Here is a 25,103-nt window from a genome sequence, read left to right as displayed (position 1 = left end):
ATTTAACAGGAATCCAATCATGTATACTCGCTAGTTATTACTATGATGCACCCATGCTCCTACCAGAAAAACGCCAAGCTCATATGCAAGAGAAACAGAAACCCAAACGTAACTAGAGCAGAACCGACCTCAAGTTATGCCACATAATCAAAAAGGAAAGCTCTCCTGCTCCGCTGCCGGCGTCGCACATGTTGCGCAAATAAGCCTCTGCCGTTGCTGTTGCTGTCCTGCACCCAACTTCTTGGCCTTGAACTCGCGCGCGCCGCACCTCGGGCACGCCATGTCTTCCTCAGAACACAACGCCCCCTCGGAACCCCTCTCGTCTTTCCTTGACGACGACCCGTCTCCCACCTGAGTCTGTCTCTGGGGTGACTTGTCCGCAAAGGACGGTATCTGTAACGGCGGAGTGCGGGCCTTCCTTTCCCTTTCCTTGTCTTTTCCTTTCTCCTTGCTCATTTTGCTTGCCTCCTTGATTTTTTCCTTGATGCTCAGCTCGCTGCTGGCCCGAAAATTTGGAAAGCCACCCGGCACGAAGCTTTGCCCGTCGTTGGCGCCGGGGACAACACCGTCCTTGCCAGGACTCGATGTGCCACTGCCCATGCCGATACCCCCGATGGACATTCGCAGGGTTGGCATTTTGGGCCATCTAAAGCCCCAGAGGCCTCCATTGTTGGCCCCACCCTCACCCGAAGGACTGCTTGGCGCGGGCGTGACGCCCTCGCTACCACCAAGCGTTTCATCTTCGGTGGAGGGCTTCTTTTGCGCATCGGCTGTAGTCTCGCCCGGTTTAGAGGAGCATGACGATTGATCGAGTGGCTTCTGTGAGACACCCTCTTGGGCCGAATCTTTGGGTCTAGCATTCGCGACAGTGTCAGCGGCGACGGCGACGTCAGACTTGATTCGATGCGGGTTGCTGAAAGTGCTCGAAGCCGGGCTGAGATGTCCTCTGTCGCCTCTCGGTACGAGCGGGGAACCGCTGTGGGCGTATTGCTCACGCCGTCTCTCGCTCGCGAGGGTCCTAGCAGTCAATGGGCTCTTTGTAGGACTGACGCTACGCTCGACGCGTACCGGCGTGCCGGCTGCGCTGTTGATGCTATTGGTCCTGCCATTGCTGCCTTCGGCCTCAACGTCGCGACGCCAATCCAATATCTGCTCTGATATCGCACCGCCAGAATGTGGCACGCCATTACCCGTCATGATTCCTTGGATCGATCTCGACAAGGACCCCTTTCGCGAGTGTGGTGCGCTAGATGCGCTGGTCCGAGTGAGAATGCTGGCGCTGCGGCCGACAATGCTGTCCCGTTTGCGACTCAGAAGAGAGGCTGTCTCTGGACCCTCTCGTCGTCGGTAGGCACAGTCCTGCCGGAACACCTTGATGATACCCGTATCATCGGTTGTGACAATGATGTTGCCTTGCTGGTGGGTGGAGCGGGCCGCGTACGCCGGAGATTCGTCCGCCGCTCTTCGGCTCCTTGCGCCGCTGGGAGCCTCGGATAGGGCGGTTTGGCTCATGTTGTGAGCCATTCGTGCGGGCGATGTTGGACTCGGGTCTCGACTTGACGACGTCGCCGCAGCAGCGGCCTCTTCCTCTTCCCTCGAGACCAAAGTCACCGGTGGAGGGTTGCACAGGTCATAGATTGGATCGCCGCTGGCCCCCAGCAGCTGCCGCGTCTCGGCGGGTGCAAATATTGCCGTCGTTACCCCAGACCCGTGCGCCACAAACGACTCGCAGGGGCCCTTGTCCCCCTTTAATGTGTCAGTTCCGATACCGCCAGGATTTGAAATGTTCAAGGCTCGCTGGTTGGGTGACCCTAGACTCCAAATAAATACTTTACGATGCTCGCTTGGGCATATGACATAATTCGCGCCATTGCTGAAGCTCGCAGAGAGCTGGGCCGCCGTGTGCTCATGTCCCTTGAACTTGACATCAAGAGCCTTGTCGCCGAGGTTATAGATACGTACACGGGCGTCGGTGGACGTGACAAGCACCTTGACCTTCGAGTCAGAGGAACCGCGACCCGCTGGTACCTCGGCGGTGCGTATCCCAGTGATCTTGCTGCCCTTGGCATTCTTGCCCCTCGAAGACCGCACATGCAGTAGGCTCTGGAACTTGAGACCCTCCGTCTCGTAAAAGTTGCACACTCCGTTCAACATGCCCGCGATGGCCGTTTTGCCATCGGGCGTAAACGCAACGGCTGTGATCATGTCGCTGGTTTGCGCCTCGAAGGCGACGGCCCTGTCCGGGATACTCCACAGCCTCAACCTCGAGTCCAGGCACCCCGCAAGGAAGAAGCGATCGTCTTGGGGGTGAAACGCCACCTTGCTGACAAACTCGCCGTGGCGGAAGGCACAAAGGCATTCTTTTCTACTGACGTGCCACAGGCGGACGGTCCGATCCATGGATGTCGACAGCAGAAAGTTATTCTTACTCCAACTCAGGTCCAGGATCTCACCCGTATGTCCCTGGAACTCGCGCAACGGCTGCTCCCGGAACACGGGTGCCTGTAACCTCTCCCTGCTGCCGCCGCCGCCATTGGTTGGGCTGGTTTGCTGGTGCAGAGCCTCCTCCTCGTCTTCCCGCGTGCGTCGCTCTTCAATGGTGGAGATGACCGCCCACACGCGGACGACCTGGTCTTTGCCTGCAGCTGCCAAATACCTGCCATCGTGGCTGAATTCGGTCGCCCAAACAGCCCCGCCTGTTCGCTCTGCCCTCCTACTTGTGCCGTCGGCGCTCGATACGGTCACGACTGGGACCTTTTCGTCCGTTTTTGCCTGTGCGAGAGGTCTTGTGCCGACCAGCTCTTGAGCCAGAAACATGCGGTTGAACTCGCGCTCCTTCTTGTTGTAGACTTTGGTGCGGATATAACGAGGCGGCTCCTTGTGGTGAGGAATGTAACCCTGGGCATCCACGGGACTGGCAAAGACGCGCGCATTGTTGCCGTCGGGTCGCTGCGAGCCGACATCTGAGCCGGAATCGTCATCGTCATTGCGAAGTCTGTTTGCGCGCATTCCGAGGCGGGAAAGAAACGAAGGACGAGGCCTGCCATTGCAAAGTTTGTTCTGTTAGCCTTTTTTTATTTCCTTCCATCCATACTAGGCAGTCCTTTGCTGCCTGCTAATGATTAAATGACCCTACCTCTTCTTATCCGGGGTATCTACATCGCCACCGAGTCGTTGTCCGTCAGAAGCAGGCGAAGCATCGGGTTTGGAGGCGTTATTTCGAAGCTTTGAAGTCAAGTTCCGCTCCGTGTTTGTGCGCATGAATATGTGCTACATGTATGCCGTGTGAGCACCCAAAATTGTAGTACCATGGTATTGAGAAGGAACTCATACCTGTGACAAAGGATCTATTGCTGCATGGTTGGCAGCTGGGCTGACGGCAAGCGAGGGGCGCCGGACGATAGCGGTCGCCTTGTGACTTTGCTCGGTGCCGCCATCGTGGACGGGAGGGGATGCGGACGGTTGGTTCTTGGACGAATCGGGTAATCCATTGGACAACGGCTTCGAGGTAGGTTCGGGCTTGTTCGCAGGGGTCTTGGGCGCTGCGGAGGCGGCATCGGCGAGGTGAGAAACGTTACTGCCTGGAAAGTAAACGCGACTTTGTGTTAGGTTACGTGGTACTCTGGACGGTGTGCGAAAGACGCGACTTTGCTCCGTAGTAAAACCAAATAAATTACTGACCTTGGAATTTGATCCCGGTAGCAGTAACTTCGTTATTATCAGTCAGTGTTGCTTCTGTAGCCTTGTTGGCTGTCGCATTTGTCTCTGTTGTCTCTTTGGCGAACCACGAATCAAGAATTGCAGGGGTCGGGACTTGTGCCACCGCCGAAGAACCATTCCGCGACTCTTCTACTATGGCGCGAGGCTTAGACGGCTCAATGATCTGCAATTTTGGTACTGGTCCGGTTCCTCCCCGGTCAGGGACGACTCGGGGTTCCATGTTGACATGATTTTCTGGTCGGGTTTATCGAGTAGTAGTAGTAGTAGCTGAAAGATGTGATTATTGTCCTGCCCTCAATTGACGTCCGTGAGAGGGCAAGAGTTACAAGGCAGATCAGACCAGGTGGGTGGGTGGCTGGTCATTACCTTTGCTAATAAGCGGAAGTGTCGGCAATTGCGGGCTTTGTTCACCCATGCAAAAAGCTGATATTCCGAACGTATGAGAAGAACCAAAGCGTATAAGTTGAGATATGGAGAGTAGCCGGGCCAAATCCCGATTGAGATAAGGTCATGTAAAAGTTCCAAAGGCTCAAATCAAGTGAAATGTCTGGTTTGTCTGTCTGCCCGTAGGACACACGCGTCTTGGCAATTTTCGTCTCACTGTCGCTCGCTCGCTCGCTCTAACCTCCCTTCCACTCTCTTCTGCATTTTATTCAAGAATACTTGTCAGAACTTTATCAGCATCATGGGGTCAACCCACCCAATGTCGAATGTCCAATGTCTATCCTGGACACGGACTCGGACACGGACACGAACAACGATATAGCGCCCGACAACACAGCCAGCCAAAAACAGACGTAGCGCTAGCTGACGCTGTCATATCGCCTGCCAGTCAGTCAAAACAAATCATTGAGCTTACCTGTGTTTTAGAGTTTAGCTGCTTGGTATAAGGTCCAAGTGCCATCTATGCCGGTAGCTCTGGAAGTTCGATCCTATTGTACCTAATGTATGTGGATGGCGTCGTCCGCAAGGCAAGGTACGTGCTGTTTTGATCGATCAACCTGGGACTTAGCCTATGTACCAGTTTGGCTGGCACAACGGTCGCAAAATTATTGGACTGGGTTTTCGCGATAGAGTTGAGCCGCATGTCCCACGAGCGTCGTCTCGATGAAATTTACCGTGCCCCTGCAGCAGTTGTGGGTGGCTGCCGTTTGGTTCTCGATTAAGGTAAATTAAGGTCATAAATAGAGCTCATTCGGTGGGGCCACGCAATTAAGAGTTAAGCTACGGTCGGTGGTAGGTACTTTAACCTTCCGTGTTGTTTGTTGTACCGTCTGTCGCCTGTAACGATGCAACGAAGGCAGAAAATAGAGCCTGGTTGAAATGGATGTTCGAAACGCTTGAGTGACCCAATAGAAAGCAATTGATGTTACTTTCTGGTGTGAAGAAAAAGGCTTGTGGTTATCCTTGTAATGTCTTGAAAAAAATCAAATGAACCACGGACGACACACTTTAAATTGCAAGGATTGATGCAATTTCGAGCTAGCTTCTCAATTACTATTTTTGTACTCTGATACTCTAAGCTCTTTTACCTTTCATGTATCGATTACATCATAGTTCTCCTGTTTGCGTCACGCGCATTGGAGTTGCCGATATCTTTTAGGCAATGGAGAAACAACCCGATTGATGGATTCTTGGCTTCTACTGTGAGCTACGTAAAGCTCCACCCTCCATCTTCGGCATAGAGAAGCCGGTTGCAGGGCGTGCTGGAGCTGCAATTTGAGTTGACGACGCTATTCAGTTCGAGTCTGAGATTTAACCGACGCTTGGCTATGTTTGGGTCAAAATTTTGTCTTGAAATGAACCCGCAAAAAAGAAAATCATATTATGGCCCCTGTCTTTTTTCTCTCCGCATCTGTTGGAACCGTACCATCCCCTTCCTGATCTTCAGCATCCTCATCGGATTCATCGTCAAAAACCAAGGGGTACGTTAACATGGCAGCTACACCTCCCAGAGCTTGTAACTTCGCCCCAGCCTCGTGATCGCTGCTCAGCACCCTGACTTCGCCGCCGTCCTCCTTGACCTTGTCCACTATCGCCACGTACTTTTTACGCTCCTCAATGTCCTGACTCCTGAAAAGCGCATTGTTGATGTAAAGCACCCCACCGCCGCGTCCGGCCGCACCCTCTTCGACGGCCTTTTTGACAGTGCTGTACCCGTAGCAAGCGCGGCCATCATCCGCCCGGATCATGGCCTCGAGGTCGTCCATGCCCTTTGAACTGAGGGCGGACTTCATGGTCTTCATTTGCTTCAACACCTCCTGGCTTTTGAGCACTTGGTTGAGTGAGTAGACGTTGCCCGAGCTCGAATGCACCACGACTGTGTTCTTAACTATTTGCGCCAGCATCTTATCGCGCGTCCGCGCTGCCTCCTCCTTGATGAAATCTCGAAACTTTTGTGCCGTATAGCCTGGCGATGCCAGCAGCAACGGCCGCGCCTCCCCCTTAAAGTCTATGTTGCGCAGCAGCGTATCGAGCGTCATCCGGAAAAACTTGGTGGCCTTGGCGTCGGGTCCATCGCGTTTGCTAGCATTGCGGCCAGACGACCCTCCCTTGGCCGAACCACTGCTCTCGACGCGCTGTTTGATTAATGTCTGATAGTCGCTAATCAGACAGATGTTGGCAAAGTTGTCCTGCATTACTATGGCTGCGACAGCGCCATCCCTGTCTGTGTTGAGGGCGTCGCGAAGTGCCTCGATGGCAACCGAGTCCCACCCATCCTTCTTCCATAGCGTGAACGGTCGGTTCAGCTCGAGATCGAGAGTGTGGTACTTGCCCAGTGGCACGACGTCGTTTTCTACCGTGACAATGCCCGAAACGTGAAGTGCGGAGGCGGCAGGATCGAAGAGTGTCGAGGTTACGCGCAGTGTGAGCTCCGTGTGTACCCGATTCGAGGTCGTATGGCCGGTACTGTTCTCCGTCGTCACTCGTCGAATTGCATGGCCCTTGAGGATGTCTTGGTTTCTTATCAGATTGTTTGCGTGCCACATATCTTCGGGTTCTGTGGGCGTCAAGGTGACCGGGCTTTCTTCCGACAGCCCGGTCAGAGACCCGCGGAGCTGCATGTTGAATATGTGCTCGGAAGTTCGCCTGACAATCTAAGTGTACGGGAATTGAAGGTAGCTTCCAAAATGAATGGAGCGGAGAGAGTCGCCCTCTTGATCCTTTTTACTATTTTCGTTGGCGTGGTGACTCGTTGTTTATAAGGCCACTCGGCTTGTTTGGGAGATGGATTTGGCGGCGGCGGTGATTTATGGCGGGGTTCCGATGACGTCTGGTTATATACAGTAGTAGGAATTTTGTCGCGTCTCCTGAATCAGTCCAATGCAGCTTAATGAGAGGCGTATTGAAAAGTGGAGCCAATGCCACAAATTTTGGGCGAGCGCATGCGCGGGGTAAACGATTGAGCTCTTATCGAAAGACTGTGGGCTAAAAAAAAAAAAAAAAAAAAAGTTGAAGCCGACTGCACTGCATCTGTAGCGTCCTACTCCAAATCCAACTTGCGCCAGGCAAAATCAGCGTCTTCCATATTTGATTTTAAAAAATGGCACCCGGCGACTCCTCAAAAAAGGCCGATACGGGCAAGCGCTCCCTTGGCAATGAAGATGCCACAGACGGCGCTCTGAAAGGAGGCCGACGCCCCAATGGCGACGCGGACGCGATGGATGTTGACGACCACCCACGCCCGGACATGGGCGAGTTCGAGGACGAGTTTGAAGACGAGTTTGAGAGCGAAGATGAGGTCATTGAAGCTGGAGTTGACGGTAGGCCCGATGCCGAGCGTGAGGCGGAGGAGAAAGCTGGTAAGTGTCAAATTATGATTTTGCTCCGTGATGCTGGCCTCAAAAGTGCGCCAGCACCTTGGGAACCTGCTAACCACCCGCTTCCACAAGCATAGGTGCCATGGAAGTTGACGGTGGCGGCCCCGGTACGTTTATAGTCGGCCGCTCCCAACTCGAAGCGGGTCAGACTTTGACGCCAGACCCCACGACATACGATATGCTACACAGCCTAAGCACACCATGGCCCTGTCTATCTTTTGACGTGATACGAGACGGCCTCGGCGACAATCGCAAGGTGTATCCTGCTACCATGTATACGGTTGCCGGCACACAAGCAGAGACATCAAGGTCCAACGAGAATCAGATCATGGTTATGAAGTTTAGTGGTCTGAGCAAGATGGATAAAAGTGGCCTAGGCGAAGACTCGGATGATGATGACGATGATAACGACGAGGATGCCGATCCCATCCTGGAGAGCAAATCAATCCCTCTGACTTCGACTACAAACCGAATTCGTGCTCATCAAACACCTGCTGAGACTGGTCGGCAGGCAACGACACTCACAGCTACCATGACCGAGTCCTCAAACGTTTTCATTCACGACATCACGCCACATCTGGCCTCTTTCGACACCCCTGGCACAATCATCACCCCCCAACAGAACAAGCCCTTGTGCACCATCAGAGCGCACAAGTCTGAAGGCTATGCCGTAGATTGGGCCCCAGTCAGCTCGCATGCCGCGGGCCGGCTCATGACGGGCGACAACGATGGGTTGATGTACATGACGACAAGAACCGACGGCGGCGGGTTTGTCACAGACACGAGGCCATTCGCTGGGCACACTAGCAGTGTCGAGGATATCCAGTGGAGCCCTTCAGAGGCGTCCGTCTTCGCATCTGCCTCAAGCGACGGTACAGTCCGCGTGTGGGATGTGCGAAGCAAAAGCCGTGCCGCCGCACTGACGGTCAAGATCTCGGACACAGACGTCAACGTGGCCAGCTGGTCGCGACTGACCACCCACCTGTTGGCGACGGGAGACGACAACGGCACCTGGGCTGTATGGGATCTCCGACAGTGGAAGCCCTCGACCAACAACAAGGCGTCTACCCCGACATCCATCGCCAGCTTTTCGTACCACAAGGAGCAAATCACCAGCCTCGAATGGCACCCATCAGACGACAGTATTATCGCCGTTGCGGCGGGCGACAACACGGTCACTTTATGGGACTTGGCGGTGGAGCTCGACGACGAGGAGAGCCGGGATACGGCAGGCGTGCAGGATGTGCCGCCACAGTTGCTCTTTGTGCACTACCACGAAAATGCAAAGGAGCTGCACTGGCACCCCCAGATACCCGGCAGTCTGGTAGTGACAGGGCATGAGTTTAGTGTGTTCAAGACGATTAGTGTCTAGGATAGCTAGCTAGCTGATGACTCTATTCTATCGTATCCTTGCCGAGATTTTGATGGGCATTTCCGTCTTCTTCCACGTCGTATACATCTGCTGTCTGTCCGTCCAGCCTTTTGACTCGGGGCAAAGTTCCATGTCAAAGTTCCAAAACATGCGGGCCAGAATGAGTCTCAGCTCGGCGAGTGCCAGACTAGGATAACATTGAATGAGCACGTTTGGTCAGTTAACAAGACTTAGACCACCCAAAATAGTCACAATTCCAAAGAGACGAAGAAGAAAAAGAAGAAATAAAAGAACTCACTTCTTTCCGATGCAGTTTCTTGGGCCAAATGAAAAGACTTGCGACGCTGCTTTTCGGTCATGGTCGAACGTCTTGTCCTCAGCCAGCCACCTCTCTGGGTGGAACTCGTCTGGCAGCACGTAGTTCTTGCTGGACCGCCCAACCGACAAATGGTGCATGCCAACAGTCATGCCTCCTGGAATGAACTGACCCAGGATGGTCCTCCCGCCGTCGGGTACCACACGGGGGAATGCCCCGGGGCCAGGAGGAAACATACGCAGAGTCTCGTCGATGACGGCGTGGAGGTAAGGCAAGCGGGAACGCTGGGTTGACTGTAGGGTGATGTCGGCTTCCGAAGTGAATGCAGCATCGAGCTCAGCACGCAAACGAGCGTAGACGCGTGGGTTGGACAGGATAAAGTATGTGCCGCTGGTCAGGGCGGTGGCAGTAGTCTCACTGCCGGCCACGATGAGAACCTGAGCCGACGTGTACATCTCCTCAACCGTCATTCCCTTTTCGTCATCTGCCTGAAGAATATACGACACTATAGAAGGGAGAGAAAAGAAAGATAATGTGAGTAACTTGGCGCGGGGGGCAACAAAGGATGGATGGACATGTAAACAAAACTCACTAAAGTCGGCCTTGTCCGTATCGGTCTGTTCCAGTCGCCGATTGATACGCTCAACACCAAACATGTACTGCCTCTCACGCATCTGCAGCAGCTTCTTTGGAACTATACACAAAAGTATGGCATAATACAAGACGGTGGGGAACCTCCTGGCGGCGCGGATGTAGGTTCCCGCCTTGAATATCTCAAAGACAGCCGTCAACCACCAGTGCCACTCACCGTCCCGGAGACAATGAAAGGGCTCGCCAAATGCCAGGTCACCAATCAGGTCAAATGTGGTAAAGTTGTACCACAGGTTGATGTCGACGACGGGTCCCTGGGAGGACTGCTTGTGGAGCTGTTGGATGAGCATGTTGATGTACTTTGTCATTCTCGGCTCCTGGCTCCTTAGCGCCTTGTCAGAGAATGCTGGGTTTTGCAGTCTCCGCATGCGCCGGTGCCCTTCATCGTCGGCGGTCAGGATGTTGTCGACACCACCGACGTTCTTGTTCCACCACTTGGGGTCCTTGTCGAAGCCACCAGCCCCGAACCCGTACGCAGTGGACCACACCTCAGGGTTGGTCATGGAGAGCTCGTCAGGAGAGATGCGAACCACCTCGCCATACTGGTCATGCCACTGCTTCACCTTCCAGTGGCTAAGTCCGCGGACGTCCCAGAAGAGATAAAAGACGCGACTGGCCCGACATAGGAAAGGTCCTGGATAGTGGCGAAGAGGGTGGAAAAAGAGATTGTAGATGCATTTCCCAAGTAGAAAGGCCACCGTCTGCACCTTTTGTTAGCCTTAGTTGGAGGTATTTTGAGAAATACTAAATCTTACCGCGCAACCGAGATACTTCAACATCAGGACAAGCATGGTAGCCATAATCGATGTATGCTTGGAACTATCTAACAAGACAAAATAGCGCACAAGGCATGCCTCTTAATCTTCAACCTCGAGTTGGTTATATGGCCGACAAACAAGAGATGACAAGTCGATTTCGTGCTTGACAGTCTATACAAGAAAGGAAATGTAGACTGATGGTCACTTTGACTGACAAGCAGGGAAAAAGAAAAGGGACAAACAACTATTTATTACGTATCAATTTACCTGCTTCCCGTCCAAGAGTCCCGCAAAATGAACAAACTTTATCTCAAAGGAATAATATAAAGTACAGTGTATTTCAGTAGCACATGGAATATATGGTATAAGTAAGCTTTCTTGACAAGGGGCTGCATGCCCGCGGAGTAATGCCGACGCTCACATCAGAGCGTGTGTGACTCGGACATGAGTTGGCATGTCCCACCAGCACTTTTTGACGTGCAGTAAAAAGGAACGGGAGTTGAGAGCGATATCAGTAGGGATACTATAATATAGATAAGCTATACAGTACAGGCCACAGCGTCCCATTTGCCACGTTGATCTTGTCGGCCTCTGGAATAGAACTAGCGGAGGAGAGGTGGTATTCTTCTGCCAGATGTTTATGGCTTTTGTGCAGCCTGGTTTAAGAGGATAGAGATTAATGAAAAAAAAAAAGAAAAAAATGAAAAAAAAAAGAGGGCAGACAAACCGAGTGCAACTGTTGCCTGACGTCGCGCGCCTCGTAGAACTGCTGTTTTCGAGTCAGTTGGTATGCAAAGTGGATAGCAGATAATCCGTACTCTTATCTTCTCCTGGTAAAGTTGATGTTCATCTTGTCTAGGATATGCTGGGCAGAGCAGATTCAAGCTTATTTAGCGTTACGCAATGATAACAAGGCTGGGTGATGGGGGTTGCTTCAATGCACAGCGAACACCGGTGACCCGTTCATTGTGCTAGGTTGGTAGGCAGGGCCCAGCCAGGTATAGCAGATGCTGAGAGATGTGCGGTTCAAAGAGAAAAAGATAACAAGAAAGCTAGCTTGGATATTCTCAAATGCCTGCTAAGGCAGTTTAAAATATGCTTGTATTACTTCATGATATAGACAGACAGCTGTTGCATGCGAACAATAAATACATTTTAGCTGGCTACCTACCTTCTGGAACATGTAATCCCAATTCTGCTCTGCCTTCTGGTACCGCTGCAGCCCCTTTGTCTCGCTCCCCGTTCCTCCCCATTTCCCCAAGTTCGGCTAATCCCCCGAGTCCCGACACAGAAAGCGGGCCTGCAGCAAACATCATTGCCGAACTCGCTTTTGCCTTGGTTGAAATGTAAATCCATGGTACAACCAGTCGATGCTTGACCTTGCAGGCGCAGACAGAATGTCTCGTGATGGATGAGTTATCCACCAGAGCAGATGCAAGATCCATCATTGATTTCCCCCTCATATTGAGATTTTTTTTACGCGACTTGTACATTTGCCGCCAGAGCGTTATCTAGTCCCCACGTCGAATTAAAAAAATATATGGGCTTGAGCAGAGACCCTGTTTGCAATATTTTGAGTCAGTCAAGAAGTCGGATATCAAGGTGGCATCGTATGGAGGAGCCACAGTCTACGGAGATACAGAGATGGGGTTTGGTACCGGCGTCTCGGAGGCAGTTAGGAGAAAGGGGTAAATGCGTGGTGACTTTTCTTTTGGAATATATAGAACAGACAGACCTGTGGTGGTGCTCTTGACATGTATAATAGCCTTTCTTTATAAACCATGTCAGGCTGTCTAATCTAGCACTTATCATTTTCTAGATACCTAGCTATTACTGATCAAGGCCTCTTTGATGAGTTGGCCCCTTGCATCTTTCTTAGACAAGCTACCCCCTAGTCAACATGTTGACTGCTCAGCAACAGCAGCCTCTCCACGGTTCCATGGGCACAGCTCCCATGCGTGAGAGAAGCATTTCCAAGAGACAAGCATCTCGAGAGATTCTGAGAGAAGTTGCAAGGAAGGCGAAGCATAATGTTTTAGAGAGCGATGGCAGCAATCAAGAAGCGCAAACATCTCCTACTACGAAGATCAACCACAACCCACAACCAGTCATAGCATCAAGACTCAGACCCCTCGACAGGTCCACACCCTGGAGCAGCATCAATGCTCTCATGCGGTTCAACACCAAAGATCACCAGTTCTGGTGGAACACGACGGGCCGTTTCTTTGCCACGCTGCTCGAGCAAGCTGGCTACAGCGCGACTGAGCAGTACCGCGAGCTCTTCTTCTATGCCATGCACGTTGCCCCGGAGCTCGGTCCATCACCCGACTCTCAGGGTAACGTGCAGAGGTGGCGCAGCCCTGGTACTCCGGATTCAACTCCCATTGACTTTAGCTGGGAATGGGGATTGGACGGCAACGGTGTGGTGAGGTACTCTTTTGAGCCCATTGGACCAAACGCAGGAACACCACTTGATCCCTTGAACTCGCACGCAACCGAGGATTGGATCAACAGGCTCGACCGTCAGGGTTTAGTCCGGGGCTTGGACCTGGAATGGTACAAGTACTTTACACAGACCCTGCTTCCTGCCTCAGAAGATGATTCGCGTACATCCAAGACAACTGAAGACTTCATCGAGGAGACGACTCCCAGGGCAGGAACAGTGGTGGCCCTGGATCTGGAGAAGCGCGGGCCCGTAATGAAGATCTACATTTACCCTGGTCTCAAGGCGGCCGAGATGGGGATAGAAGCACTCGAGCTGGTAGCCAGGTCCATCAGGGGCCTCCCGCCTGCCCAGTATGCATCCCTCAAGGACAACGTCGAGCCGCTGCTTGACTATCTCCAGGGCGAAGGTGCACGAAAATGGGGGTTCGAGACGGGCATTCTGTCCATCGACCTGCTCGACCCTGCCGACGCCAGGATCAAGATTTACGTCCGCGCGCCACACACTAGCGTCGAGTACTTGATGGACGCACTCACCCTCGGCGGCAGGCTTGACCTATCCGAGGCGTCAGGGTATAGCAAGAAGGCCCTGGCCGACCTGGTTGATTTTTGGAACATGCTACTCGGCGACTCGCCCGACGAGCTGCCCACTGGTCACCCGGGCAGAGCAAGGCCAGGCTTTTACTACACGGTCAAGGCGGGCAAGCCCGTCAGCCCCAAAGTCTATATCAGTCCATTTTGGTTCGTCAAAAATGACAAGGAGGTCATGCAGAGGATGCGCAACTACTTGAGCACACGAGAGGACGAGCCAGACATGCTTGGCCAGATGGCGAGGTATGAGGGGGCTTTGGAGAGTTATTTGTAAGTTGTATACCAAAAAGCAATGTAACGTCTTACTACTACAGACAAAGCCTAACAAAAGCCTACAAACAGTGGCGACCAAGTACTAGAGAAGCGATGTGGCAGTCACTACTACGTCGGGTGTGCACTGCAGAAAGACCAGCTACGGCTTGTGACGTATCTGACACCACAAACATTTGAGTGTGAAAGAGAACGGCTGCAGAATTCAGAGGCAAAGAGGCCAACCACAGAGACACAAGGTGGTGAAACAAGATCCGAGTGATGATTGGATTTCTTCAAGATGATTGCTATGATGTACATAAGTCCTTTTTTTAATAGAATATTGAATTATACATGAAAGACTATAGACTTTGAAATTCTAAACTTTGATTTTCATCTCTCGCCCGTATTAACTGGCACACAAGATGCTCTGATACGCTATTTATATTGAACCTTGAGACATGTATCAGACTGCCTAGGAGGCTAGGCCCTTACTCTCTCAACCAAGCCTTCAAGAAGTTCACAGACCCTGGTGGCGCCACCCAAATTATTCAAACTCTTTCCTACTGCGGCCGCCCTTTCCGCAAAGGATGAATCCTCCAGCACGGTCTTGACGGCACTTTTGATGTCCTCAGCCTTTGGTGTGTCGGTCTGCAAATCAATTCCGGCGCCAACCGCTACAACCCTCGCCGCTGTATCCTTTTTGTCCTCCGAGGTACCTGCACAGATGAGGGGAATCCCGTTGGCGAGCGCCTGCGTGACACTGCCGTAACCACCATTGGTGATCAAGGCCCGGCAGCGTGGTAGAAGCTCGCTGTAGGGAACCCACTCGGCCAGGCGTACATTGTCCAGGGGGACGCCTTTCCCCGTCAGCTCGGTACGGATCTTGTCGGCCAGCGGTGATGGCACAACCAGCAACAGACTCTTGTCGCTGGATAGCGCTTCGATGGCTGGAATCAATAGCGTAGACGGGTCCACGGCGTAGGTGCCCTGAGTGATGCCAATGACGCATTCATGATTCTCGACGTCGGCCCACCAGGATGGTAATTCGGTTGAGACTGTACCGGCTGAAGAAACTAGTGGACCGACAAAATGTGCGTTTGGCAGCAGATCCTGGACTCCAAACTCGAGATCTTCACAAGAGGCCTGGATGTGCAGCAGGGGGCTATAGTTGAAGGGCTCCTTCGGTGTCTGTTCCGAGAGTCCGAGCCCTGAGCGCTGGCGGTTGATGACTGGCAAGGCAAGCGTCGGCGTGGTCAGCAGCGTGCCCAGTGCCGACAGAGGCTTGTTGTGATCCGTATACATTGGAACGACTCCCAGCGTGGCCCAGGCCCCCACAGCGCCGAGATCGAACATGGCCTTGGCCCCATATGGCATGGCATCGTTGACCAGACAGTCGATGTGGGGGTCGCCCTTTTCCTTCAGCACACGGCGCATATCAGCCACTACGGCTTCGACGCGGCCGCCAAAAAGCACATCGGCCAGATCTTGGAGGGAGGCAGGTTGAGCAGCCAGGAGGCGCTCATCCCATTCCAAAAGGGCCTCGGTCTGGGCAAACTCGGCGCCCGAGGCCATCACACGCGATGACTGAGAAGGGTTGGTCAACCAAATGACCCGGTGGCCGCGTTGGACCAGGGCCTTGGCCACAGCCTGCATGGGGAGGACATGACCGGTTGCACAGAATGTGTGCAGCAGAAAAGTATACTTTTTTGCCGGTAGTTGATGGGATGTCATTGTGATGGAAATAACTTGACGCGGCGCAAAGTACTCGGGTTGTGGTCAAGACTGTATCTATGCTACCGGAGTTGATATGTATATGACTTGATAGGGGAATATTAAGCTCAAACCCCCGAATACCCAAATCAAGTAGGTAGCCCGGTAAGGCAGGCACTCAACTAGGTACCTTAGTATGTAGGTATCCCACCCCCAAAGTGACAGTCACACAGACCCCCATAATTCTTCTACGTGGTAAACAAAATCCCCTAAAAGGCCAGCGCATCCCTGTGCCATACAAGACAGGTCATCCATCCTACAAGAAGCTGGATTCCGTTATGGTTGCCTACTCATTACGAGAATGGGTTGATTTGATGAGGCTTCTGTTGGCAACGCTCATAGCGATAAGAGCCTCCATTACCAACCAGTGCGTTCTTTCTCCCTTATCATCCAGGGTGATTGCAAGTATAACCTGTGAGTGAAATTCGGGTAATAAATGATGGAGCATAAAACCTTGGCGGGAATGCTGCGGCATGTCTATCGCTTGACTCGCTCGGGGACCAGTGATCAACAAATAAAAGCCCGGTGATTGAATAAGTTACATGTTGTGAGTAATTAATTCATTATTAATTTATTGATCAAATGAACCAATTGCTTTGGTACGGAACCCAAGGGACGGACGGTAGAGTACCGTCCCATACATAGTAGGTATTCACTTGGCAACCCAAGAGATCAAAACCCATGCAATCAATCCCCACGAAGCCCCAAGATTGCAACGTCCCAAGGCGATCCATATGGTTCCAGTGTTTTCTAGGCACCTAGGGTCCATTCATTATCTTGTGGAGAGCATTACGTGGTAAAGCTTGTTTGCACGAAGCGGTCAATGCGTAACGCAAGTTTGATGTCCTGTTGACCGACACATGTGGTGTCAAACGATGTCAAAAATATATTTACCAGAAATTATATATCAAGATAGTTACCTATTTTACCGGTCAAGAAGAATAAGCGTTGAGAACGAGCAGAGAGAATTTTATTCATCTCAGGTACCTGGCTTGCTAGAATAGAATAACTACCTTACCTCGGTAGTTTACAGTCCCTGATTCCGTTAGATCAGACAAACACAAAAGAACCCGCTGGGTGGGTCAAGACGTTGGCTGGGAAAAAGGTGGGCTGGAGTCTGAACTCCGATTAACGGAGCTGACATTTTGAAGTAGTAGAGCTGGCAACTAGAGTGCCATTTTTTTTTGAAATGTGCAAGGTAAGGGGGGTAGATAGATAAGTCGCCGTTCTGTATATGTTAAAATACAAAAAAAAAAAAATAAAAAAAAGAGAGAGAGAGAGAAAAACAAAAGCATAAAAACAAGAAAAGTAAAAGACCAAGCGTTTAAAAAATCCACCAAGAAGATAAGAAGAACAAAAGAACAAAAGAAGAAATGTCGGACCCCACCGCGCAACAAACCCCCTCACTAAGCATCCGCGAAGCGACTCCAAGCGATCTCCCATCGCTGCAACCACTCGTGCAAAAAGCATACCGCGGCGATGCGAGCCGCAAGGGATGGACCACCGAGGCCGACCTGGTAGCGGGCCAGCGCATAGACGCCCCGGGGCTTTTGTCAAAGATTAATGCCCCCCTGGGTGCCGTGCTCCTCGCCTTCCCTGCCGGGTCCGACGAACCAGTGGCCTGCTGCGAGGTCGTCTGCCGTGACGACTCGCGTCAGGTCGCCTACTTTGGCCTCTTTGCCGTCGACCCAGAAAGGCAGGGCGGTGGCTTGGGCAAGATTGTCCTGCAGAAGGCCGAGCAGTACGTCAAGGACACGTGGGGGGCTGCGCGCATGGAAATGACGGTCATCTGGATCCGCGAGGAGCTCATTGCTTGGTACGAGCGAAGGGGCTACTCGAGGACCGGCGAGAAGAGGCCATTCCCCTACGGAGAGCCAGAGAATGGACTGCCGCTGCGGGACGATCTTTACTTTGACGTCCTGGTAAAGGACCTGTAGGCAGGCAGGCAGGCAGGCAGGCGTCAAAGGGACACTCGGTCAATCACACACTCACCAACTCACTCACTCACTGTGTCTGAATCCCGTGGGTTAGGGTATGTTTGAAAACAGGGGTTTTGGTCGGGGTTCTTGACAAGAGAAGAAAAGAAAAAGCTTGTCTCAAAGCTTGGCCATTGGTTAATTATCTTCCTGGGTAACTGATTTACCGGTATTCCTTTTGTCGCAGGATGCTGTTGAGAAACTGGATCGATGCGAATCCGCTAGTGCTAGTGCGTCAAATTTACATGGATCCTATGCCAGTTTTTTTTTTTTTTTTTTTTTCCCACATTGCCTTGGGACGAAACGAAACCCCCTGTTTGCGTTGTATTTTTCGAACCCCTTTCCTTTACTGTCTGGTAGCCTGTCTTTGCCTGCGTCCTTCCTGACCCTCGTAGGACATTAGTCATGTTGGTAGCCGGGTGCAAACGAGCAACACTTGGGCACAGCACACTAAACTATGACTTTTCATCTCTTCCCAACTCATTATGGTGACTGACTGCTTTGGCTGCCTGCTGTTTAGGTCATTCACCTTACGGATAACCTAAAATACCTGGGTAAACTTTCTTTTTGTCCATACATGCAGCTTGATACCTTGCTTGTCATGCCTGGATCCGCACCGTGGTAAGCCTATCAAAGCACAAATCAGCAGCTGGCTGGCCAGTTAGTTGAGCAGAAAGGCAAAAAAAAAAAAAAAGAAAAAAAAAAAAAAAACATGCTTCCCGAGCGTCCATGGGTGGCTTTCTGCCTCGCCCTTCCGCTCGTCGTTATCTGGTGCTGGGCGCTACTTGACGACTCTCACCCAACCTTACTTGGGCTTCTATTCGTCTTGGACGCCAACAGTCAACGGCCGACAGATGCCAACTTCATCACACAAGCCGCAGCCGTCGAGTTCCCTTCACCAATCGACTATGCGCCCATCCAACAGGCATGCGGTCGCAACGGCGGCTTCAGAGACGGCCTGCTGTTCACCTGTGAGGGTCAGCACGGTGGCGTCGGCATGGTGAGGAACCAGGTCCTCAAGTGTGTACGCTATGCGATGCACGCAGGAGCCGCCATAGTAGTCCCGTCCATGTCCAAAAGGAACCCAAAGGACATTAGCGACATCGAAACCATCTACGAGGCGCCCCTCGAGTACCTTTTTGACCGGAATGCCTTTGTCAAACACCTCACTGCCGCATGTCCAGGCATGCACATCTACGACACCAAGGATGAATTTCCTCACTACAGCGACAGGGACCCCCACAACCTGACCCTGGTTGGTGATCAGTTCGAGCCTAACCACCCTCCCGAGGGCATCCAGCATCCGCGGGAATGGCGACAGTTCTTTGACGGATGGCTTGATGGTCAGGGGGTGCAAGTCAGTCGCGAGAAGCCTGTGCACGTCAGGATTGACCAGGCCTTTCTCGAGTATCCCGTGCAAGATGACGGGCGAGCTTTTGCCAACGAATATGGAAAGATCTTGTCCTTCCGACACGAGACCCGCGATTTGGCTGCCCGGGTCCTGCTGGAGATGAGAAACAAGTTCAACCTCCAAATCGACCCCAGTCGGCCCATCAATCCCGACACCTACTACGGGGCACACCTGCGGTTGGAAAAGGACGCAGTCGAGGCTTGGACCCCTGAAGACGGCTGGCGATTCTCCAACATGAAGGACCAGTTCCAGGAACAGTTCACAAACCTGGCGCGGTTCCCCGGTCTCAACGTCGTCTACGTCGCATCCGGCAACCTCACAATCGTGGAACTGTTCAGACAGGAGCTAGCAAGGCGCGTCGAGGTCGACAGCAGTAGTATCGACAGTCCCGGACCATACAAAGGGCGAAAGATAACCGTCGTGACCAAGCACGACCTGCTGCCTGACAAGACCGTCATCGACAGCCTACCCTTTGACCAGCAGGCTCTGGTAGATTTCCTGGTCATGTTCCGGGCCAGCGCATTTATGGGTGTGGCACATTCTAGTTTCCCCTGGAACGTAGCGCTGCGGAGACACGAGCTGAGCAGTTACGAGAGCATTGCTAATGAGGGGACTGATCTGCTGAGGGATGAGCTGAGCGTCATCATGGGCAAGAGAAGTGACTATCATCATATTGACCCGTTTGCAACGGGGCTCTGGCCGTGACTGTTGTTTGGAGCTAGTCTCACCTAATTTAATACAAATCAAAGTATACATATATATGTCAATTTTCTTTTCTTTTTTTTTCTCTTTCTTTTCTTGGTTCAAACCTTGTGCATTCGTCAATCATCTCGGCCGTAGTACACGCTCACATCTCAAAGAGGCCCAGCAACCTTGGCCCATACCTCCATCAGCACCTGTATCGCCATGCAAGTTGCAGCAGCTTCCATCAAAGTCTTCCCCAAGTCCCAGCGCTTGCCGTTTGCATCGATCCGCTTCACCATCGGCAAGCCGGCAATAAAATACATGGCGTAGCCCAGCGAGCCCAAGCGCAGCATTCTCGCCCTGTCGAGGTAGTGAAAGTACTCGGACAAGACCTCGGCAGCCATGAAAAAGGTCTCGAGGTATGCCGTCGAGTACGACACGGTAAGCACGACAAGGCCTTTGCCAACGATCGTGTCCCGTACCGATGGAGGCAGCATGAAGTCTCGGACCAGTCGTTCTGCTTTGAGCATGACAACAAAGTACGTCATGAAGTAGGCATGGGTCAGAGGATACATGAACAGCGGCACCTTTTGCCCCTTGTTGCCGGCGGCCAGGATGGGTGAGTCGAGGGTCAGTTTGGTGTTGGCAAAGTTGTAGCGCATGCCCATGAGGTTGAAGAAGTAGTGCGTGCCAAAGTAGGTGCCCCAGCAGACGACAACAAAGACCCACAAGTTGAGCTTGAACCAGTACTGCTGATACAGGGGCTGCTTGCGCGTCGATGGGCAGTCTCTCCGCACCATGTAGGAGGGATAGATAACGGCCGGCATGGACACTGCCGACGAGAAGAGCAGCAGCTCAAAATCCCCCCAGTGCGCTAGTTGACCCGTCAGCATGACCCAACCGACTGCGGCCATCCAAAGCGGACTTTGGTAGAGGATGGCGCGCTCGGTAGTGAATTTCTCGGAGGAAATCATTGGGGCTGCTTGGATCTCTATTTCGTGTTTGATGTCGGTTAGAGTTGGAAGGATATGAAGATGTCGCGCATGCAAAAATAGAGAGAGAGAGATATATATATATTTATTCAGTAACAAACAAGAAAACTGCAGCTTTATCTACCTACTTTTGCAATTGGAGAGAGGGGGCCCTGTTTCGTCTGGTCCAAATCAAGACTGTCATTGTCTGTCTGTCTGATGATCAATTGTCTATTTTTTGCATGTTCCCTAAACAGTTAATGGCAGCGTTAAAATGGACGACCCAGATAGACAGAGATGGGTAGGTAGGTAGGTAGGTAGGTACGGAATACGAATCGCATTCTTGATTACGTCCTAGGCCGGCGATTGCGGCGGATTTTGTTTGACTTGGTGGGGAACGAACATCTTCTCGACATGGGTGCTAGCTAGATCGGGTCGTCGCTTGCGATAGACATTCATCATGAAAGAGCAGTCAGTAAATTAAGTTAGCATCGCTAAGCAGTAAGCAGAATGACTACCATAGGGCTGGCTGCTCGATATTAAAAATCCAAGATATGCAATGCGTGCAGATTACATGGCTTAAGCGAGTACCGTACCACTCACTCACTCACTCACTGCTGCTTTATTTCCATCATGTCAAAATTGCAAGCCTCGGTAGCACCGGTAAACTTGCCTGAAAAGCCAAGCCCAGCTACCTAGCTGAGGTCTACCAGGTAGGTACCTTAGGCACCCTAGGCTCGCTTGGCTGGGTGTTATCCCCTGTAAACCACCGGCGCAATCCGCTCGAGTGAGCATTGCTAAAGCCATCCACGTGCAGCCCAGCCTCGCAAGTTGTTTTCCTGGGGAAATTGGATTTCCATGCTATTCCCCAATTTTTTCGACCAGCCCAAAAGATTATACCCACACTCTTCTCCACGTAGCAAACAATCAACTCCGCCGCATCCACCAACTCGGACATGTTTCCCGAACACGTGTTGACGATCAAGACGACCTACCTACCCCATGAACGATTGATAGGAATCAATCACCCCGTTTACCCCCCGATCTTGTGGTAACGTCGTATCCCAACAAGCCCAGCTCGGCCATCAATTCACCCCCGCTGTCGGTGTATGCCCAGCCCATGACGAGATTGCGAAGATGCACTCGACGCAAGGGGCCCGGCCCGGCTATATCGTACCACGATATATCTCTTCCGAGGTCGAGGGTATAAGAATGCTTCAATAGCATCTCGAGCAAACCGCCGTGTGCCATGTCCATCACCTGGTTTCAGCGCCACGCCAACCCGCTTGCTTGATTGAAGTCGATCGATCGCCTCTGTTGTTGATCTTGTTGCACATACAGACAACACTCTGTCGTACCCTCAAAGTCGGTCATCGTCATCATGAAGCTCGTGACTGCCTCCTCCCTCTGCGCCATCTTGGCTGCTGGAGTGCACGCCCAACGCGGTGCCTCGCTCGATCCTATCCAGCCCGTCTTACTTCCAGATGGTGCCAACGCAAAGAACCCGCTGTCGCACCTGGGTGGCAACGGACCATGGACTGTCGGTAAGGAAACCCGCCTGTCTGAGAAATGACAGCATTAAAACAAACTCGCCCACTCCAACAGCCTGTGAAACTGATTTTGAACATCCACCCCACCTTGAACATTAGCCCCTAACGTCAATGGTATCTCCTCTGACGTCCCCGAGAACTGTCACGTCGACCAGGCCGCCTACATCCTACGCCACGGTTCGCGATACCCTGATCCTGGAGCTCACAGTGGCTGGGTGAGCCTGGCCAACCAGGTGAGTTAAGACGAAGAGGTGGCTAGACCCCTACAGTCTAAGAGACAGTTCGCTGACATTTTTGGCTTGACGCCTTCCCTCGCGACAGCTCAAGACGCAGAACTACACGGCAACTGGCCCTCTCGCCTTCTTCCACGACTGGGACACGCCTCTGACCCACCCAGACATTCAAATTGCCCAGCTCAGCCAGACGGGCTACAAGGAACTCTACTCGCTCGGATACACCCTGCGTACTCGTTACCCGGATCTGTATGAGGAGGGAGACGACTTTTATGTCTGGGCCAACAAGTACCCTCGCGTCATCCAGACCGCCCAGCTCTTTGTCCGTGGTTTCTTGGGTTCCAACTCGACGCTCTTGGGGAATGTTGTGTCGGTCAACGGCAAAGGCTTCCCCGACCAACTTGCAAACACCCTTGCGCCCAGCGACATGTGCCCTACTTTCGTTGACGACTACTCGTCCAAGTCGGACCCGTGGAGGAGCATTTGGTTGCCCCGCTTCAAGGCCCGGCTCGCACAGTACATCGAGGGTGATCTGCAGATCGATGACAGCGCATGGAACGACATCCCATACATCTGTGGTTTTGAGTCGCAGATCACGGGCCGCCTGTCGCCCTTCTGCGATATTTTCAACGACGATGAGCTGGCCCAGTACGAGTACCAGCAGGACCTGCGGTACTACTACGGCCATGGACCTGGCGCCTATGTTGCTAGCCGCATGATGGTCCCGTACCTCAACGCCCTGGTCGACAGGTTCGTCGAGGGACCCTCGGCTGGCGTCGGCGTCGGTCCTGACGGGAGCTCGACCTTCAAGGTCCCGAAGCTGCTGATGAACTTCCTCAACGACGGGCAGCTGAACCAGCTGGCCTCAGCCCTGGGTGTCTTTGACGAGCAGGAGCCGCTGCCATCAGACCACATCCCCGAGGATCGCCTGTGGAGGAGCTCGCGCATCTCGCCTATGCGTGGAACCATTGCCCTGGAGAGGCTCAACTGCCGGGTTACCGGGAGTGGCAGCGGCAACAGCACTTCACCTTGCAAAGCCAAGAAGCGCGACGCCGCATCAACCATGCAGAGGCGACAGGATGCTGTCGTGGGCGGCTCGTCCAGGAATGAAACCTATGTCCGCATTCGCATCAACGAGGCAGTCTACCCCGTCCCCTCCTGCCAGGACGGACCGGGCAAGTCGTGCCGTCTGGCAGATTACGCCAAGTACGTTTCGGATAAGCTCGAGGCCATCGGAAGCTTTGCCAAGTTGTGCAACGCCACAGCCGCTGGTACGCCGGATGAGGTTAAGGGTGCAAGCTTTTTGACCAACTTGGACCAGGACCACTTGGAGATGTTGAAGCCTTGAGAAAATTCACTCCTCCAAATATTGTGGACTAGGGATTCGATAATGATAATGGTATATATATAAGTCATAGTTAATGCAATGACGTTGATTCAAAGAGAGAACCCAAAATATCATATATACAAGAGAATTTGGAACAGCTTGTCGTTTAGCTGCTGCTGATACGGGTCTCTGCCAGGCTATTTGTAGCATTTCCAAAACAGAAGCCTTCAATTCTACCTGGGGGAAAAAAAAGAAAGACCTCAAACCAAAGACATTGTCGAAGCCCAGATGGCCACAACAAATGTCATGACAATCGGGGCTCGCGGGGCAAGGTGGGCAGCCGAGTCCGACTCTGATTCCTAGCAGGTGTTGAGCATGTTGCCGAGGGCGCTCTTCTCCGCACCAGTGATGGTGAGGGCCCAGTAGCTCTTGACCTGAACCCAGGACTTGGCGTAGGTGCAGTAGAAGGACGCAAGGGGCGGGACCCAGCTGTCGGGGCTGCCGTCGCTCTTTTGGCGGTTGACCGAGTTGGTGACGGCCCACAGCTGGGGCCTGGTGATGTCGTTGGCGAACTGCTGGCGCTTGGGCGTGTCCCACTGCGAGGCGCCGCTGATCCAGGCGTTCTTCAGCGGGACCATGTGGTCGATGTCGATGTTGCTGGCGCTGGTCCAGGTGGCGCCGTCGTAGGGGCTCGTCCAGCTGCCGGAGACGGCGTTGCACGCGCTGTTGGTCTCGACGTTGCTGCCGTCACGCTGAAGTACGTACTCCCGGATGTTGCAAGAGCCCGACTGGGTGATCCAGTGCGGGAAGAGGTCGCGACTGTACCCATCGCCGCTCAGGGACTGGGCAACGGTCAGACTGTTCAGGAGGGACTTTGCGGTGGCCGTGGAGGGGATGCCAGTCTGTGGGTGGTCACGATAAGGGTCATGATTAGTTTGTATTTTCTCATTCTTTTTATTTTTTCTTGGTGGCGATAATGATGATGATTATGCAAGGCACGTTTTGAAGAAAAAAAAAAAAAAAAAAAAAAAAAAAAAAAAAAAAAAAAAACAAGGTGGGCAGAGATAGAAGCTTACCGGGGCTGGCAGGGCAGAGACCAGGGCAACTGCCGAGAGGAGGATGGTAGCGACCTGCATGATAGGTAGATGGCAATGAACGAAGCGAGGCGAACCGATGGGACGAGTGCAGACAACAACAGCGAGAGTGACGGAGCTAAGCGAGCTACGGGCTGGTGAGAACGGCCTCCTCTAGGCATATC

The 25,103-nt window shown here is 52.6% G+C and overlaps 10 protein-coding genes across 10 annotated transcripts; 4 read left to right on the top strand and 6 right to left on the bottom strand.

The window, feature by feature from the left end:
- Nucleotides 1-11: 11 nt before the first annotated feature.
- Nucleotides 12-4,644, bottom strand: PgNI_08065 (uncharacterized protein). The gene is made up of 5 exons (XM_031128065.1): nt 4,580-4,644; nt 3,682-4,359; nt 3,334-3,581; nt 3,137-3,270; nt 12-3,040 (listed from the first exon to the last, which is right to left on the bottom strand). The coding sequence occupies exons 2-5, from the start codon at nt 3,938-3,940 to the stop codon at nt 148-150; spliced, it is 3,534 nt and encodes a 1,177-aa protein (XP_030979183.1). The 5' UTR covers nt 3,941-4,359; nt 4,580-4,644; the 3' UTR covers nt 12-147.
- An 896-nt stretch (nt 4,645-5,540) lies between these two features.
- Nucleotides 5,541-6,785, bottom strand: PgNI_08064 (uncharacterized protein; the record flags this gene model as incomplete). Its single annotated transcript, XM_031128064.1, has 1 exon — nt 5,541-6,785. One exon carries the CDS (start codon nt 6,783-6,785, stop codon nt 5,541-5,543), a length of 1,245 nt encoding a protein of 414 aa, XP_030979184.1.
- Nucleotides 6,786-7,185: 400 nt separating this feature from the next.
- On the top strand, nt 7,186-8,957 carry PgNI_08063 (uncharacterized protein). The gene is made up of 2 exons (XM_031128063.1): nt 7,186-7,523; nt 7,619-8,957. The coding sequence occupies exons 1-2, from the start codon at nt 7,265-7,267 to the stop codon at nt 8,911-8,913; spliced, it is 1,554 nt and encodes a 517-aa protein (XP_030979182.1). The 5' UTR covers nt 7,186-7,264; the 3' UTR covers nt 8,914-8,957.
- PgNI_08062 (uncharacterized protein) lies at nt 8,941-10,671 on the bottom strand (the record flags this gene model as incomplete). Its single annotated transcript, XM_031128062.1, has 4 exons — nt 8,941-9,100; nt 9,212-9,734; nt 9,822-10,581; nt 10,636-10,671. The coding sequence occupies 4 exons, from the start codon at nt 10,669-10,671 to the stop codon at nt 8,941-8,943; spliced, it is 1,479 nt and encodes a 492-aa protein (XP_030978722.1).
- Nucleotides 10,672-12,538: 1,867 nt separating this feature from the next.
- Nucleotides 12,539-14,203, top strand: PgNI_08061 (uncharacterized protein; the record flags this gene model as incomplete). Its single annotated transcript, XM_031128061.1, has 2 exons — nt 12,539-13,941; nt 14,014-14,203. 2 exons carry the CDS (start codon nt 12,539-12,541, stop codon nt 14,201-14,203), a joined length of 1,593 nt encoding a protein of 530 aa, XP_030979180.1.
- Nucleotides 14,204-14,403: 200 nt separating this feature from the next.
- Nucleotides 14,404-15,654, bottom strand: PgNI_08060 (uncharacterized protein; the record flags this gene model as incomplete). Its single annotated transcript, XM_031128060.1, has 1 exon — nt 14,404-15,654. The coding sequence occupies one exon, from the start codon at nt 15,652-15,654 to the stop codon at nt 14,404-14,406; it is 1,251 nt and encodes a 416-aa protein (XP_030979181.1).
- A 1,412-nt stretch (nt 15,655-17,066) lies between these two features.
- Nucleotides 17,067-19,785, top strand: PgNI_08059 (uncharacterized protein; the record flags this gene model as incomplete). The annotated part of the gene is made up of 2 exons (XM_031128059.1): nt 17,067-17,626; nt 18,510-19,785. The coding sequence occupies 2 exons, from the start codon at nt 17,067-17,069 to the stop codon at nt 19,783-19,785; spliced, it is 1,836 nt and encodes a 611-aa protein (XP_030978435.1).
- Nucleotides 19,786-19,803: 18 nt separating this feature from the next.
- PgNI_08057 (uncharacterized protein) lies at nt 19,804-21,151 on the bottom strand. The gene is made up of 2 exons (XM_031128058.1): nt 21,139-21,151; nt 19,804-20,755 (listed from the first exon to the last, which is right to left on the bottom strand). The coding sequence occupies exon 2, from the start codon at nt 20,736-20,738 to the stop codon at nt 19,935-19,937; it is 804 nt and encodes a 267-aa protein (XP_030978416.1). The 5' UTR covers nt 20,739-20,755; nt 21,139-21,151; the 3' UTR covers nt 19,804-19,934.
- A 965-nt stretch (nt 21,152-22,116) lies between these two features.
- PgNI_08056 (uncharacterized protein) lies at nt 22,117-23,866 on the top strand (the record flags this gene model as incomplete). Its single annotated transcript, XM_031128057.1, has 3 exons — nt 22,117-22,279; nt 22,385-22,518; nt 22,607-23,866. The coding sequence occupies 3 exons, from the start codon at nt 22,117-22,119 to the stop codon at nt 23,864-23,866; spliced, it is 1,557 nt and encodes a 518-aa protein (XP_030978829.1).
- A 338-nt stretch (nt 23,867-24,204) lies between these two features.
- PgNI_08055 (uncharacterized protein) lies at nt 24,205-24,981 on the bottom strand (the record flags this gene model as incomplete). Its single annotated transcript, XM_031128056.1, has 2 exons — nt 24,205-24,747; nt 24,922-24,981. The coding sequence occupies 2 exons, from the start codon at nt 24,979-24,981 to the stop codon at nt 24,205-24,207; spliced, it is 603 nt and encodes a 200-aa protein (XP_030978649.1).
- Nucleotides 24,982-25,103: the final 122 nt, after the last annotated feature.

Source organism: Pyricularia grisea (assembly GCF_004355905.1).
Source record: "Pyricularia grisea strain NI907 chromosome V map unlocalized Pyricularia_grisea_NI907_Scaffold_6, whole genome shotgun sequence".
Taxonomy (NCBI): domain Eukaryota; kingdom Fungi; phylum Ascomycota; class Sordariomycetes; order Magnaporthales; family Pyriculariaceae; genus Pyricularia; species Pyricularia grisea.
Note: the sequence above shows the minus strand (reverse complement) of the source record. Positions and strands in the feature narration are given on the sequence as shown.

Excerpts from the sequence above, each read along its gene's own strand:
- PgNI_08065 (XM_031128065.1), bottom strand. The coding sequence starts at position 3,940 with ATGGAACCCCGAGTCGTCCCTGACCGGGGAGGAACCGGACCAGTACCA. Across the intron at positions 3,271-3,333 it reads CAATAGATCCTTTGTCACAG|CACATATTCATGCGCACAAA; the intron begins GTATGAGTTCCT and ends GCATACATGTAG. Across the intron at positions 3,041-3,136 it reads GATACCCCGGATAAGAAGAG|GCCTCGTCCTTCGTTTCTTT; the intron begins GTAGGGTCATTT and ends TTGCAATGGCAG.
- PgNI_08063 (XM_031128063.1), top strand. The coding sequence starts at position 7,265 with ATGGCACCCGGCGACTCCTCAAAAAAGGCCGATACGGGCAAGCGCTCC. Across the intron at positions 7,524-7,618 it reads TGAGGCGGAGGAGAAAGCTG|GTGCCATGGAAGTTGACGGT; the intron begins GTAAGTGTCAAA and ends CCACAAGCATAG.
- PgNI_08057 (XM_031128058.1), bottom strand. The coding sequence starts at position 20,738 with ATGATTTCCTCCGAGAAATTCACTACCGAGCGCGCCATCCTCTACCAA.